Consider the following 15,173-nt stretch of genomic DNA (forward strand, 5'->3'; position numbering starts at 1 on the left):
TGTTGCTAGAGAAATTTGTACCGGATTTCTTTCACGGTGAATGTGAGTATGTGACCCTTTGTCATTTCTCGAGAGAAGTCAACAGGCATATAGTCAAAAGCGCCAGCATGTGGCACGGTGCTCTTTCGGGTGGGTATGTAGCTTGCCGCCACAAACTTTGCCAATTTAACAACGAGTTCTCCTGTTCTCGCTTCAGCATCAACTTAGGACACATTCATTCAAGAAGCACCTTTCACTGCAAGTCTGCAACCCTGCGCGCATAACTACCATTCAATCCCTAGCTAACATCGTTTTGAAAAAAAAAATCCATAGCTAACTGCCTGTTCTCACCTGGTCCCCTTCCAGTATGCCACACAGCCAGTATATACTCAGCAGTTAGTTGTCCCCAGCCGGGCTAGCCTCGTGATCTCTCGCGTAACTTCTTTGTTCCCTTCCTCCTTATGCATGCCGAACGATCATCGCTATTCTCATCCCCACAGAAGCTAGTAATTAAGATCAGTTCTTTCTCCGGCTAGGTAGCTTCAGGGTCAAGCAGGAGACCGATCGGTAGTTCGGTACCATGGGGAGCAGCCGGCCGCGCACCAAGGACTTCTTCGCAGCTCCGACGCTCTCCCTCTCGCTCGTGAGTCACGCCGATCTATCTTCTCTCGCTCTTAAGCATGACCACAGTTGCAGCTGGTTTAATCAGTGAATGATCAAGCTCGTTTTTTATTTGATGATGATGTGCTGTTCTTACAGGCAGGTGCGTTCGGCAGGAATAATACGCCGGCGGTGACGAGCGGAGACGAAGTGGAAGAAGGCGACGAGGGGGACGGCGGGATCAGAGATGAGCATCTGGGTAAGGAGGTGGAGATCAGCAGCGAGAACACGGGGCCGGGAAGCCAGTCAGGCGACGGGGAAGAAGAAGACCGTTACGATGGGGGTAGCAGGAAGAAGAGGAGCAGGAAGAGCTACCACAGGCATACCGCTGAGCAAGTTAGGGTCATGGAAGGGTAAGTTGGTGAATTCTAGCCGGTGCAGCATTGCATCTTTGATCATGGAGGAAAGAACTTCTCTCAAGCGCGTGCCTATAGGGCCGCGGCCGGACAGGAGGCCCATGGGCGAGATAGGGCCTACCTAGCATAGAAAGCATGATATTTATGAAGTTGTCCCGGATGTGCGTTTTGGTCACGAACTTGCAAATTGTGAATTTTGGGTCACAAATGCAAATTGTGAATTTTGGGTCACAAAGTTGCCCGCGCCAGTGTTTTGGTCACTCCGTCAGGACGACCGTTAGTTTGCTGAGGTGGCCAATTGGTTTTTTGCAAATTGACCCCTAGATTTTTTTTTCTGATTTTCTAGTCCTCGGTTCAACATTTTTAGGGGAGATGCAAAAAAAAATGCCAACGTGAGAAAACTATCAGTGGCCGTGACAGAATGACCAAAACGCTCGTGCGGGTTAACTTCTTGACCCACAATTTATGATTTACAAGTTCGTGACCCAAGTGCACATCCGGGGCAACTTCCCAGATCAAATTGGAGATTTTTCTCTTCTTTGAATAAGAATACAAAATAATTACACTTAACCTTTGCATAAACAAAGAAAAAATGAACTCCACCACTAAAAGTTTGTTCCTACTAATTGTTAAGGAAGCATGACACTAGTATCTTCTTAATGCAAAATAGCCGGATCGTAGCGCTGAGGTTGTTTTTGGTGGCTGACAGGGTATTCAAAGAGTCGCCACATCCAGATGAAAAGCAGCGGCAGCAACTGAGCAAGCAGCTAGGACTGTCTCCACGGCAAGTCAAGTTCTGGTTTCAGAACCGACGAACTCAGATCAAGGTTAGTCACCATCACAACACATACATGCGGATGAAGCTACCTTTTTTTATTACTAGGACCAGTTGTAGATCTCACACAAATACACAATCAACCTGATGAACGAGCTTTCTTTTTCTTAGAGAAAATGGACTAGCCCCCGATTTCATTAACAAAACCATTCCATACAAAATCACAACCACCAAAAAGAGAGAAAAAGTAAAGTACTCACATGGGGTTTTCCAAAACCCAACCTTACAGACCTAGAAGCAAGTCTAGAAAGACAAGAATGGGCGGAAAAAGAGTTTTTGGTCTTCAGCATCCCTTTTCTACCATCCTTTTTTTTTTCTTCTGCACTTCGGCCTTCCAGCTGCTTCGAAGCCCAAAAACAGATCAAGTGAAATCTTCTTCTACGAAACAGAAAAGCGTCGCTTCTAACACGTCAGCCTCGGAATCCATGAACATCAGCTTCTTCTTGCACTAAAAGCTTGCACTGCCACCTTCTCCAATACTTTATCGAAGAGTATCAGCCTCTCCCTGTCACGCTCCTTCGCCTGCAATTTCGACCACCATTGAACCCAAAAAGCTATTTGAAAAACAACCGAGCATGGTTCCGACGGCCATTTGCCCCCAAAACGTACTAAGTTTCTAGCTTTCCAAATACTCCACAGAATACCAGCTACACCCACCGATACCAAATTCTTCATTTTATTGCATAAGATCTAAGCCAGGAAGAAATGCAGTGCTCAACATAAGTAAATGTAAATTCACACCTGCTACACAACTTACTATATTCCAAATGTACCTAGCTAAAGAACAAAGGAAAAAAAAGATGTGTGATTGATTCCTTTCGGCCAAGGAAATGGCAAGTGTCCTCACATCTACCACCTCTTTTGAACAAAACATCTCTGGTTAGAATGCATTTTTAAGCACCAACCACATGAAGGTTTTGACTCTAAGAGTCATTTTGATTTCCACATGAATTTGTAAGGCACTGATCTCAAGAATTGCATAGCCTGATAGAAAGATTTAACCCAAAAGACCTCAACAAGTGAGTCAGGTTCTGTATTAGGTACTATCCCTCCCGCAAGCAAGTTCAACTCAAGCCATTGTCTTTTTAGGTCACCCACTAGGCTTCTCCTAAATCTCAAACCTCTCACCACTTCGCACAACACATCTCCAACTGTTTGTCCAGAAAAACACGGGAATTATGTTGCAAGAGTGGAATCAGATCTAGTGATCCTCCCAGAAACTAGTTTTGTAACCATCTCCTAACTTAATTTTAACACATTTACAAAAAATATGTTTAATCTTTATCAGTCCCTGCCAAAAATGAGAATTGCCCGGCCTAACTAGACACATAGTTTGTTTCCTCAATATTTCTTTGTTAGAATTCGTTGCCAGATCCCTTTTTCATTACACAATTTCCATAACAACTTACCAAGAACAGCAATATTCATCACATCTAGATCAAGGATGTCTAGGCCACCTTTATCCTTAGGGAGATAAACAATACTCCATTTAACCAAATTATATTTCTTTTTCTCCCTACTCCCACCCCAAAGAAAGTTTGTCTCAATAACATCCATCTTTTCTCTAGAACCAACTGGTAAGCTATAGAAAGATAGCATGTTCCCTTTGCGAGAGAAGAATTAATGGGGGTTATTCTCCCTCCCATTACCAGCATCTTCCCTTTGCGAATGGCAAAGCTTTTTACCCATTTTACTATAGGACTCCAAACAGATAAAATCAATTTTTTTTCATTGTAGAACGATAGAGAGAGATTGGAGGAATATGTTAAATGTTGTATTGAGCCTCTCGGACGAGTATATATAGGGGTACAAGTCTTAAGAGCTAAGAAGGCTATCCTAGAGATAAGGTAGGAGACGATTACAAATCATATACTACCAAATACACATATACCAAATATATCTCTAACACTCCCCGCAGTCGTAGCGGCAGTGACGTGAATAATGGAAGCGTCGCGGACAATCAGACTGGAGAGAAACCGAAGGTATGGACCAAGGGGCTGACACTCCCCCGCAGTCGTAGCGGGAGCGTCGTGGACGATGTCGCGTCGCGGATGCTTGGACTGTAGAGGAAGCCGAGGTGCTCGTGCGAGGTGGTAGCCCTTGTGCCGATGTCGAGGTAGACGAGAGCGTGGGTGCTGCAACCTTGGTCGGGGTAGTCGCGCGAGGGGATGCCGTGGTCGATGTCATGGCCGGGTGCCGATGTCGATGTAACCGCAGGCGAGGTGGTGTGCGAGGAGAGTGACGGAGACGCGCCGAGGCAATCGTGGAGATGGTCGATGCCGAAGTCGATGCAGTCTGAGCCGTCGAGGACGAGGTGCTGCCCTAGTTTTGCCAGAACTAGACGCACGTCGGGGACGAAGCCATACTCCGGTTTTGCTAGAATCGAGTACGCAAAGACGAAGTCGATGAAGGCGAGGCACCGATCCGAGCTTGCCAGGCCGAGGACGCGTCGGGGACGAAGGCACGTGCCGGTGTTGCCAATACCGGGCGTGCGGGGGCAGGGAACAGTACAAAGTGCGTGCCATGTCGGAGTAGACTAGCAGAGGAGGTCTTGAAGACGGGTGTCGGAGTAGAGGAGCAGGTGGCGTAGTCGGGGACGAGACGATGCCGCTGGCGACAAGGTCGTGGTGGACGGAGACGCAGAAGGCGGCGAAACCAGCGGTGACCCGGGGTGGTCATGCTGGACGCCAAGACGGGCGTTGCGGTGGTCGGCGAGCCCAGCGCGACTTGGAGTGGTTGCTAAGCCCAGCGGCGACCTGAGGAGGAGGCGCGGCGACGGTACACGAAGTAGGCGAGGAAGAACCCAGCGGCGTGACGGAGACCATGCACGGACGGAGGCGACCTGCGCCGAATGGGCGGCGTTGTGGTGGCCTCGGACATCAATGCGCTGGGGACGGCGAAGGTGACCGCGTGCGGCGGCGCCATGGCCCGAGTGGCCGGTGTAGCTGCAGGGCGCGAGTCGGTGCAGCGGCGGGAGACCACCAGCGACGTACCTGCCCCGGAAGGCGCGCCGGAGGCCGGTAGCATGGACCAAAGGCGGCGGCGCTGCGGCCCGATGGGGCGACGCGGCGGCCACCCGATGCTCGATCGGTGGTAGGCGCGTGCTCGGGGACGTGTTTGGCGTAGACGTGTGCGGGTCGGTTGATCAGACCGACGGCGGCGCTACATATTCCATGGCGTGGACTACGCACCCTAGATCAGAGTCGTTGGCGATGATGTCGGTGATGTCCAGGGTGATGACGCAAAGACGAACCGGCGATGGAGACCGTGCAGGCGAGGGCGGCCGGCTGCGACGCAAACGGCGTCCCATGTGCAGCCGTGCCCGACGGTAGATGGAGGCGGGCCAGCCAAGGCGGAGACGACGCGGGCGAGCTGGTCGCGGCAGCCTACCAAGACAGGCATTGCAGCCAGCCAATGAGCAACCACGGTGGCCGGAGTAGGGCGGATGATGGAGGAAAGCCGGTGCAAAGTCGACGCCGAGGTTGGAGCAGAGGCACGTGGTGACAGCAACGGTGAGCGACTCAATCCGATCTATGATCGGCAAAACAAAAAAAAACGCCGGTCGAGCGACCGGCGGGACAAAGAGGAAACTAATCTACAGATTGGAAAAAAAAGACTCGAGGGTAGCGGATCAACGGATCGGCGGACGAACCCTCATACGGGTTGCGCGGCCCCCGGAGTAGATCATGGAGATCGACCTCCCCGGGGGCAGCGCGGCGCTGAAGCTTGGGCGGCGGCTAGGTTAGGATCGGCGCCGCTCTGATACCATGTAGAAGGATAGAGAGGGAGAGAGATTGGCGGAATATGTTGAATGTTGTATTGAGCCTCTCAGGCGAGTGTATATAGGGGTACAAGTCTTGGGAGCCAAGAAGGCTATCCTAGATATAAGGTAGGAGATGATTACAAATCAGATACTACCAAATACACATATATCAAATATATCTCTAACATTCATTAATGGGGACACCTAAGTATTTAATGGGTAGGGCACTAGAGTTGCAAATCTGAATTGTCATCAATCTTTTTTCATTAATGGGGACACCTAAGTATTTAATGGGTAGGGCACTAGAGTTGCAAATCTGAATTGTCTCTGCCTCCCCACCCCCCCTCCCCAATACAATAAATGTCATTCTTATGAAAATTAATTTTCAAACCGAACATTGCTCAAAAATCACATAATAATTTTCAGGTTTCTTGCCTGTTTAAAATCATTTTCAAACAACATGATAGTGTCATTCGAATATTGCAGAGTTTCAAACAACATGATAGTGTCATTTGCATATTGCAGAGTAGATACCCCTCCTGTAGTTATATTAGTAGCTAGACCACACAAGAGACGTTCATTTTGTGCTCTTTGAATAACAATGGCTAACACATCAACTGCTATAGCTCTTGATAAGCTGAGAAATAAGGTCCAATTTCTCCATTTAATTTTGTTCTCAACTTTCCCATTAGTAACCACAGTCATACTTATATCAATAAATTTCCTAGGGAAACCATTCATCTCTAAGACCTGGACCAATTCATTCTCAAAGTCTATGTTAAAGAGGACTCCGGTTTTTTTTGTTTTTATGCAGATCAAGTAAAACCTTATGCAACACATAGACCCCTCCATTTTAGGAAAGCAGTTTATGAAAGCATGATTACAGTTTTGATGACTTAAAACAATCTGTTAACCATTACTTTGGTTAGGATTTTCAGAGTCACATTTAGTAGACAAATGGGCCTGAATTTCTGAATCCTGTCATCATCAGGCCCTTTTGGCACCAGTGTAATCACAACACTACACCTACGGGCTAATATCTACGGAAATCAACTTACGGGCTAACGTGGAGCCACGCCCGGCATTCTCATCCCTAAATTCACGGAAGACAGTAACAAACAAACCAACCGACAGTCACCACGTCTGCCCGTAGGATTTTTTCGTAACCAGCTTTTCGTAAGTCTAGCTTTTTCGATGATTTAACCCTTCCCACATCTAGTTCCCCTTTATGGAGTCAGTTAACAAACTGAATAAATCCATTTAGAGGTGAAGCTCACAGCTTAATCTGTTGGGTCAGGCGATTCAGGAGCGGCACGAGAAGTCGCTGCTGAAGTCGGAGCTGGAGAATCTCCAGAAGGAGATCCGCGCCATGAGAGAGCAGAGCAAGAGACCATTACACTGTACCAACTGCGGCGTCGCAGCAGGCTCGGGCGGTGACTTTGACGCTGCCGTGTCCAACAAAGAGCAGCAGCTGCAGCTAGAGAACGCCAGGCTAAGAGCAGAGGTTAGCAATCCATACCGTGCGTCATCGGCCTCGATCGGTTGACTGCTGCAATTCGCAAACACTGATGCTGCCGTGGTGGCGGAACTCGACCGTTTCAGGTAGAGAAGCTGCGAGGGGAGCGAGGAAAAGCCGCGGCCGACGGAGCCCTCTCCCCGGCCTCGCCGCCGTTCTGCGTTGGCACCACCCAGACGAAGGACAACCGGAGTCCGCTGGAATTTTACGGCGGCGGACTGACGGGCCGTGACAAGCAGAGCATCTTGGAGCTGGTTGGCCGCGCGCTGGAGGAGCTCAAGGCGATGTCTTCCTCCGGTGAGCCTCTGTGGGTGCGGAGCATGGAGACCGGCCGGGACATTCTGAACTACGACGAGTACGTGCGCTTGTTCCGGCGTGATGACGATGATGCCGGCGATCAGGACCAGCGAGGCACGTGGTCGGTCGAGGCGTCCCGGGAAGGCGGGGTTGTTTACCTGGACACGACGCAGCTCGTGCATGCTTTCATGGATGCGGTACCTGCCAATGTTCCATCGTTTACACAATGTTCAGTTACTTATTCTTTTTGACGAACATGCATGTGCTGTACTCTGGAAACAACTCCGAATTTTTGTGCAGAACCAATGGAAAGAGCTATTCCCTTCCATGATCGCAAAGGCGTCGACGCTCGATGTGATCCGTTCAGGCGAGGACAACGACCAAGACGGCGTCGTTCAACTGGTAGCCCAACCCCACGACGTACTTTCCTCTGGTTATGAATATGATGGACCAGCCATGGGACTGAACCCTGCTTCGGTTGTATTGTTGTCGGTTTTCAGATGCTTGCAGAGGTTCAGACACTGACACCGATGGTACCCACAAGGGAGCTCTGCTTCGCCCGCTACTGCAAGAAGCTGGCCCCGGAGAAATGGGCCATCGTGGACGCGTCCTTTAGCAAGGCCGGAGGCGGCGCCGACGCGTCCTCGCCGGTGATCACGTCCTGGAAGAACGCCTCGGGATGCATCATCGAGGAGCAGACAAACGGTCGTTCCAGGGTGACCTGGGTTGAGCACGCCAAACACCGTGAGCCCGCCGTGGTTCCGTCGACGTACAGGGCGGTCACCGCGAGCGGCCTGGCGTTCGGCGCGAGGCGCTGGCTGGCGGCGCTCCGGCTCCAGTGCGAGAGGATGGTCTTCTCGGTGGCGACTAACGTCCCGACGAGGGACTCCAACGGTAACCAACCGATCGTTCGGCGGCGGCGCACGCTGCACGGTTGCTGCTGGGTCATCTTGATTTAGTTTACGAGCTGCTCGCGCTGTGCACGCAGGGGTCTCCACGCTCGCGGGCAGGAGGAGCGTCCTGAAGCTGGCGCACCGGATGACGTTGAGCCTCTGCCGCGTCATCGGCGGGTCGCACGGCCTGGCGTGGAGCAGGGCGCCGAGAGCCGGCGCCGGCGACGTCTGGCTGACGTCTAGGAGGAACGCCGGCGACCCCGGCGAGCCGCAGGGGCTGATCGCCGCTGCCGTGCTGTCGGCGTGGCTCCCGATCAGTCCCACAGCCCTCCTGGCTTTCCTCAAGGACGAATATCGGCGACCAGAGGTAAGCTGTATGCGTCGTGCGCATTTCTGTTGCAAGCTCAAGACGATCTGCGCAAGTAACCATCCATCAAATTGTTGTTGCAGTGGGACGTCACGCTGCACGGACGTTCTGTTCAAAGTCGCGTGAGCGTGGCGAAGGGGAAGGACCGTGGCAACTGCGTCACCGCCTATGTAAGTTCTCTGTGCCCGTTAGGCCGTTACACGCAACTCCTTCGACCGTTCAGAACGTTGAGTCAGTCGCTACTGCTTCTGTGGATGCCAGGCTCCCACATCGGCAGAAGAACAGAGCGGCGGCGCGTGGGTCGTTCAGGACGTCTGCACCAACTCGTGCGAGTCGATCGTCGCGTACGCGCCGGTCGACGCCGCCGTCCTGCAGCCGGTCATCGGCGGGCACGACTCGAGCGGCGTCGCCGTCCTGCCGTGCGGTGTCGCGATCATGCCGGACGGGTTGGAGTCCAGGCCGGCGGTGATCACCTCCAGGAAGGAAGACGGCGTGGCCGGAGCTACGGGGTCCCTCGTCACTGTTGCGTGCCAGGTCCTCGCCAGCTCGTCGCCGATGGCCGCGCTTTCGCCGGAGTCGGCGGAGACCGTGACGAGTCTGGTGTCCTGCACGCTGCGCGACATCAGGAAAGCCTTGGGGTGCTACGACCGCTGACAGCAGTCACCAGTCAGAGCCTTGAGTAAAGCTAAAAAATGGTGTACAGTACATCTTTGCTTAGCTACATGGACGTGTTGGTTGATACAAAATTGGAGTTTGTAGAACCGTAAATGAAAGTTCAGTCATAGTTAAGAAGACATGTACACTTGAAAAGTTCAGTCATAGTTAAATGATACAGTTACCAAACTAAAAACGAGTTCATACGGATAGGACTATAGGAGAATTCGTTATACTCGAGGACGCGCGACGACTGACATCATCAATGTCGATCATATCCATAGGAGAACGCAAAAATATGTAAAGACCAACAGATCCAATCATCTGGATAGCACGTCTCACTCACCCAAGAAGAGCAACCTCCCGTTGCCATCCACAGCAGTAAGCATTTAGACTAGTCACAATGCATAATATCATATAGAAGTATCATGCGTATGATACTACTAGATGTTACTATCTCCACAATGCATGGTATCATATACTAGTATCATAGTCTCCATATATTAATTGTTTTGTAGAATCTCAATGCAAATATATGTACAAGATTTACTTGACATTAATTTTTCTAGTAGTATGTGCTACGATACAGTATCTACCTATGATACTAGTACCCTCTCTCTCATCCTTAATTGCACTGCCACATCAGCATTTTGCATGCATGGAATACATGATACTACCTATGATACTCCCATTGTGGCTAGTCTATCTCACACACCGGCGCGTGATGCGATGTAGACATGTAATACCATACTTTGTTGCAAGCTGGGCTAGTTTTTTAAAAGAAAAAAGTGTAAAATGAACCCGAACACATCGCCAAAGCTAAATCAAAACCCCAAGTCACAATCCCCGCTCTGAAATCTGTGATCCAGGTCTAATTTAAAATTGACGACAGTTCCGAAACAGGGTTCCTTGATATGGTCGGGATATCGCTGGGCTGAGAAAGGGGCAATGCAAGACGGGTTTGGGCTGAAAAAAGATAGGCCTATCTATTGCGGCCCATGCAGTTGTCTCAGTTCACCTCGTCGTGCAACCGAACCACTCCAACATCTCCATTCAAGGCGTCCTCTGGCAGTCCTCCTTTTGCTCCAATGACGGCCATGGTTGAAAGGATCGTATGCCGCACCTAGAGGGGGGGGTGAATAGGTGCTAACCAAAGGTAAATTCTCTAGGTATGCAACTGTGTGAATTTACCTATATGACAAGGTCAACGACTAAGCAAGATATGGCTACGCAATATAGAGGAGATAAAGGATAGAGGTAACCGAGAGTGGAGCACACGGAGACACGGAGTTGATTCCCGTAGTTCCCTTCCTTTGCAAGAAGGTACGTCTACGTTTGGAGGAGTGTGGTCGCTACGAAAGCCAGACCAACAGTCACGAAGACTTCACTCAGGTCTCCTGTGAGCAACACCACGAAGGCCTAGCCCACTTCCACTAAGGGATTTTCTCGAGGCGGAAACCGGGCCTTTACAAGGTTCTTGGGGCACACATGCACAACCAAATTGGAGGCTCCCAAATCTGTAACAACACAACAATCAACAACAATACATCAACAACAAACAACTAGGGATCCAAAGAGGAACACTAGCAAAGGGGCCCTCAAGCATATGAGGGGGAAATGTAAATCGCTTTGGTGAGGATGTCGATCGGTGTCTTCTCCTTCGAATCTCCAAAGATCTCGAGCTTTGGTTGGGTGAAGGAGGAGATCTTGCAAATCCCGTGTTCTCGAGGTGGCTCTAATGGTGGTGAGGCTTGGCAGAATTTTAGTCAATGATTGAGAAAGGAAGAAGGTAGAAGAAGGGGGTATAAATACCCCCCCAAAAATCCAGCCGTTGGAGACTTCGAGGGCCGGATAATCCGGCCTAAGTTGGGGCCGGATAATCCGCCCCCCACCAAAAATCCGGCCCTGGGAAAAATCAGGCCAAATGTCCAGCCAAAAGTCCGGCCCATGTCAAGGGCCTTACTGAGCCGCGTTGCCTCTGGTCCTTAGCCAAATTTTGGGGGGCCGGATATTTCGAAAATATCCTGCCCGGATTATCCGGCCTTGGGGAAATTCCGGCCAAATGTCCGGCCAATAATCCGGCCCTTGTACTGAGCCACATCGCCTCGAGTCCTTAGCCAAAAATTGGGGCCCAGATATTTTGCAAATATCCGGCCCGGATTATCCGGTCTGGTGAATCTTTTCAGCTTTCGTTTGACTCGTTTTTTTCACACAAGTCACTTATATTCATGTACCTATATAAATCCTGCACCACTTCATCGAACATTAGTGTATCACATATATTGACATCAAACACACGAAACATATTGTGAGAGATGTTCTGTCAATCTCCCCCTTTTTGTTGTTTGATGACAATATACGGATTTGCAAGAAAAGCATTATAGAGAGCAAGCATGTTGGCAAAACATAGAGGCACTCCCCGTACATGTGTGCATACAAGTAATTTTCATTTGAATACAAATACACAACATATAGGTGTGAGGTGCCTCAACACAAGAGATATCCAACATGAGCTCAAACAAGAGACATAGACAAACATGAAGTTGAGACAAGGTGATATAAATCATACCCATATGGAGATATATAATACCGGATATATAACATCACACACCATATAATAAACCTTGGTCTCAACACATAGAAATCCGAAATCCTTAACATGATGTCTCACACCCACATATAGCACATAGTTTTTAAACGATCAAACCAACAAGCCAAATAGTTCAAATAAACGACATAAAGGACACAAGCAATAAAGGAATGATAAACGCATATGCTTGTGCCCTAACCACCATGCAAATCCCCGAGAAGTCATAATAGAACACTTCTCCCCCTTTGGCATCGAGACGCCAAAAAGGGGAAAAGCGCGATGCTACTCGTCCCATGAAGATCACTCGGAACCCTCTTCGTCTTCGGTCTGGTACTCCTGTTCCTCCTCTTCATCTTCAGTGTCAGGGGCAGGAGGAGAGCTGCGAGTGTAGTTGGCCCTCTGAATGCAGTCCTCAAGATCATTCCACGGAACCTGTGAAGAGTGCCACCCACTGTAACCTGGGTGAACTGGAGGCTGAGGCGGAGGTCCTTGCTCACCACTGAGCTTATGAAGAATGACCGCCTGAGTATGCTGAATCTCAGAACGCTCTCGGCTGGCCGCATAGTTCTCCTTATGATCTCAATATTCATGCACAGAATGTGGCGCTGAAACCAACTAAGCTTCTTCACTTGCTTCTTCATGGCAGGAAGATCAACATGGCGAGCAGGGGCAAAGCCACTAGTGCGAGCATCTCCCATAAAGGAGTCATGAGCAGGTGCAGGATGGGGAACCGGCTTCTTCTTGTAAGCCTTCTTGACAGTGTGCTTCTCCTTTGGGAACCGACTTAAGTCTTCATCCATAGACACATAGTTGTTGATGAGGAGCTGGATATAAGGTGCATATGGCATGGTGGTCCGGGAGACCACGGCATCATGAATCTCATTAAAGATGAAGTCCATGACATCAAGAGAGAAGTCTTGGTCCTCATTACCATCACGAGCACACTTAAGGCTGAGGTGCATAAGATCCACCAGAGCTCCACGAAGTGCATTTTTGTTTCCACCACTTGGAGCAATGGTGGCTCGAAGGAAACAGAGGACCTGACTGTAGATGGGAAGAAACCCCTTGGTGGAACCAACCGCTCCAGACGAGTCATAGAGATCAAAAAGCACATTTTTATCTGTCTTCTGAGGGCCATGGAGGCGAATACCTCCTTCTGCTGGAAGTCCAAGAATAGAAGCAAACCGGCGCAAGGTTGCCTCACAATGAGTGGAGCCAGACATCCATTCCATAGTGCGCTCATCATCTTTCTTGAAGGCCAGAGTAGCATAGAATTTCTTAATCAACTCTGGACTGTAGTCACACTGAATCTTCATCAGTTCCTGCAAACCCATCCTACCAGTCACCCAGATGGCATCCTCAAACTGATCATTGACAGCCAGATCATCCACATTGATTGCTTGCATGGGTCGCACTTTCCTCATGGGCTCATAAATATCCTTGTAGATGAACTCCTGCTCCAAGCACCAGAAGCGCCTGCCCTCTATCTCATCATCCCTTGCAATGTCTTCATACCAGTTCTTCATACGGATTGCTGCATAAGAGACAATGTCCATTGTCTTGTAGTTCTCCCTAGGTTCCTTGTTCTTCCTCCTACTAGTGGTGGACTTGCGAGGAGCATTCGAAGCAAATTCATCACTTGACCGGTTTTGCCTTGGGCGTCTCCGAGTACCCCGAGAACCACTACCTGTGAGAAGCAAATACGGATAGCAAAGAGAAGATAATGCTCATAAGTCATGTATGATACAGTAATGTACTCTAGAAACATATTATAAGTCGGTAGAAGTCTAGACATGATAAATTGAATCAACACTGCACCAGCGATGAAGCTCCAGGCCGGATAATCCGGCCCGGCCGGATAATCCGGCTAGCGCGGGGCCCGGATAATCCAACCCTACGGATCTGCAGAAATCGCAATCAAAAACTCGTCTACGACCAGATCGGCCTTATAGCATGCAAGAGGAGTATACTACACATGATTTGGAACAACTAGGCAACATCTTGATGTCTACGTGTGCTTCTATTCTTGTAGACAGTGTTGGGCCTCCAAGAGCAGAGGTTTGTAGAACAGCAGCAAGTTTCCCTTAAGTGGATCACCCAAGGTTTATCGAACTCAGGGAGGAAAAGGTCAAAGATATCCCTCTCAAGCAACCCTGCAATCACGATACAAGAAGTCTCTTGTGTCCCCAACACATCTAATACACTTGTCAGATGTATAGGTGCACTAGTTCGGCGAAGAGATAGTGAAATACAAGTAATATGGATGTATATGAGTGGTAATAGCAATCTGAATAAAATATGGCAGCGAGTAAACATGCAACAGAACAGTAAATAAACGGAGTTTCAGTGCTTGGAAACAAGGCCTAGGGATCATACTTTCACTAGTGGACACTCTCGACATCACATAAATAAATAAGTTCCCTTCCTTTGTGCTACATATACTCTTATTTGATAATGAACACCATTCGTTGTGTAGGGCTACAAGAGCACCTCAATGCCGGAGTTAACAAGCTCCACAACATTCGGCATTCATATTTAAGTAACCTTAGAGCATAATAGATCTTTGCAATTTAAACCGAGTACTAACATAGCATACACACTGTCACCTTTACACTATGAAGGGGGAATAGATCACATCAATACTATCATAGTAATAATTAACTCCATAACCTACAAGAGATTATGATCATAACCTACGCCAAGAACTACACGATGCACACACTGTCACCATTACACCGTGAAGGAGGAATAGACTACTTTAATAACATCACAAGAGTAACACATAGACTAATAGTGATACAAAGCTCATATGAATCTCAATCATGTAAGGCAGCTCATGAGATCATTGTATTGAAGTACATAAGAGAGAGATTAACCACATAGCTACCGGTACAGCACTTAGCCTCGATGGAGAACTACTCCCTCCTCATGGGAGACAGCAGCGTTGATGAAGATGGCGGTGGTGTCGATGGAGAAGCCTTCCGGGGGCACTTCCCCGTCCCGGCGGCGTGCCGAAACAGAGACTCCTGTCCCCCGAATCTTGGCTTCACGATGGTGGCGGCTCTGGAAGGTTTCTCGTACCGTGGCTTTTCCGTATCGAAGATTTAGGTCAGGGAGCTTTAAATAGGCGAAGAGGCGGAGTCGGAAGGGTTACGGAGGGGCCACACGCCAGGGTGGCGCGCCCCCCTCTCTGGCCGCGCCGCCATATTGTGTGGGGGCCCAGGGCCTCCCCTCTGGTCCCTCTCCGGTGTTCTGGAAGCTTC

General features: G+C 49.4%; 1 protein-coding gene across 1 annotated transcript; it reads left to right on the forward strand.

Annotated features, from left to right (window-relative positions):
• The first annotated feature begins 559 nt into the window (after positions 1 to 559).
• LOC127343968 (homeobox-leucine zipper protein ROC9) lies at positions 560 to 9,411 on the forward strand. Its single transcript, XM_071827472.1, has 10 exons — positions 560 to 622; positions 739 to 992; positions 1,705 to 1,822; positions 6,900 to 7,097; positions 7,196 to 7,603; positions 7,707 to 7,808; positions 7,907 to 8,300; positions 8,395 to 8,666; positions 8,750 to 8,836; positions 8,928 to 9,411. The coding sequence occupies exons 1-10, from the start codon at positions 560 to 562 to the stop codon at positions 9,318 to 9,320; spliced, it is 2,289 nt and encodes a 762-aa protein (XP_071683573.1). The 3' UTR covers positions 9,321 to 9,411.
• Positions 9,412 to 15,173: the final 5,762 nt, after the last annotated feature.

The sequence above is a fragment of the Lolium perenne genome, chromosome 3 (genome assembly GCF_019359855.2).
Source record: "Lolium perenne isolate Kyuss_39 chromosome 3, Kyuss_2.0, whole genome shotgun sequence".
In the NCBI taxonomy this organism is placed as follows: Eukaryota; Viridiplantae; Streptophyta; class Magnoliopsida; order Poales; family Poaceae; genus Lolium; species Lolium perenne.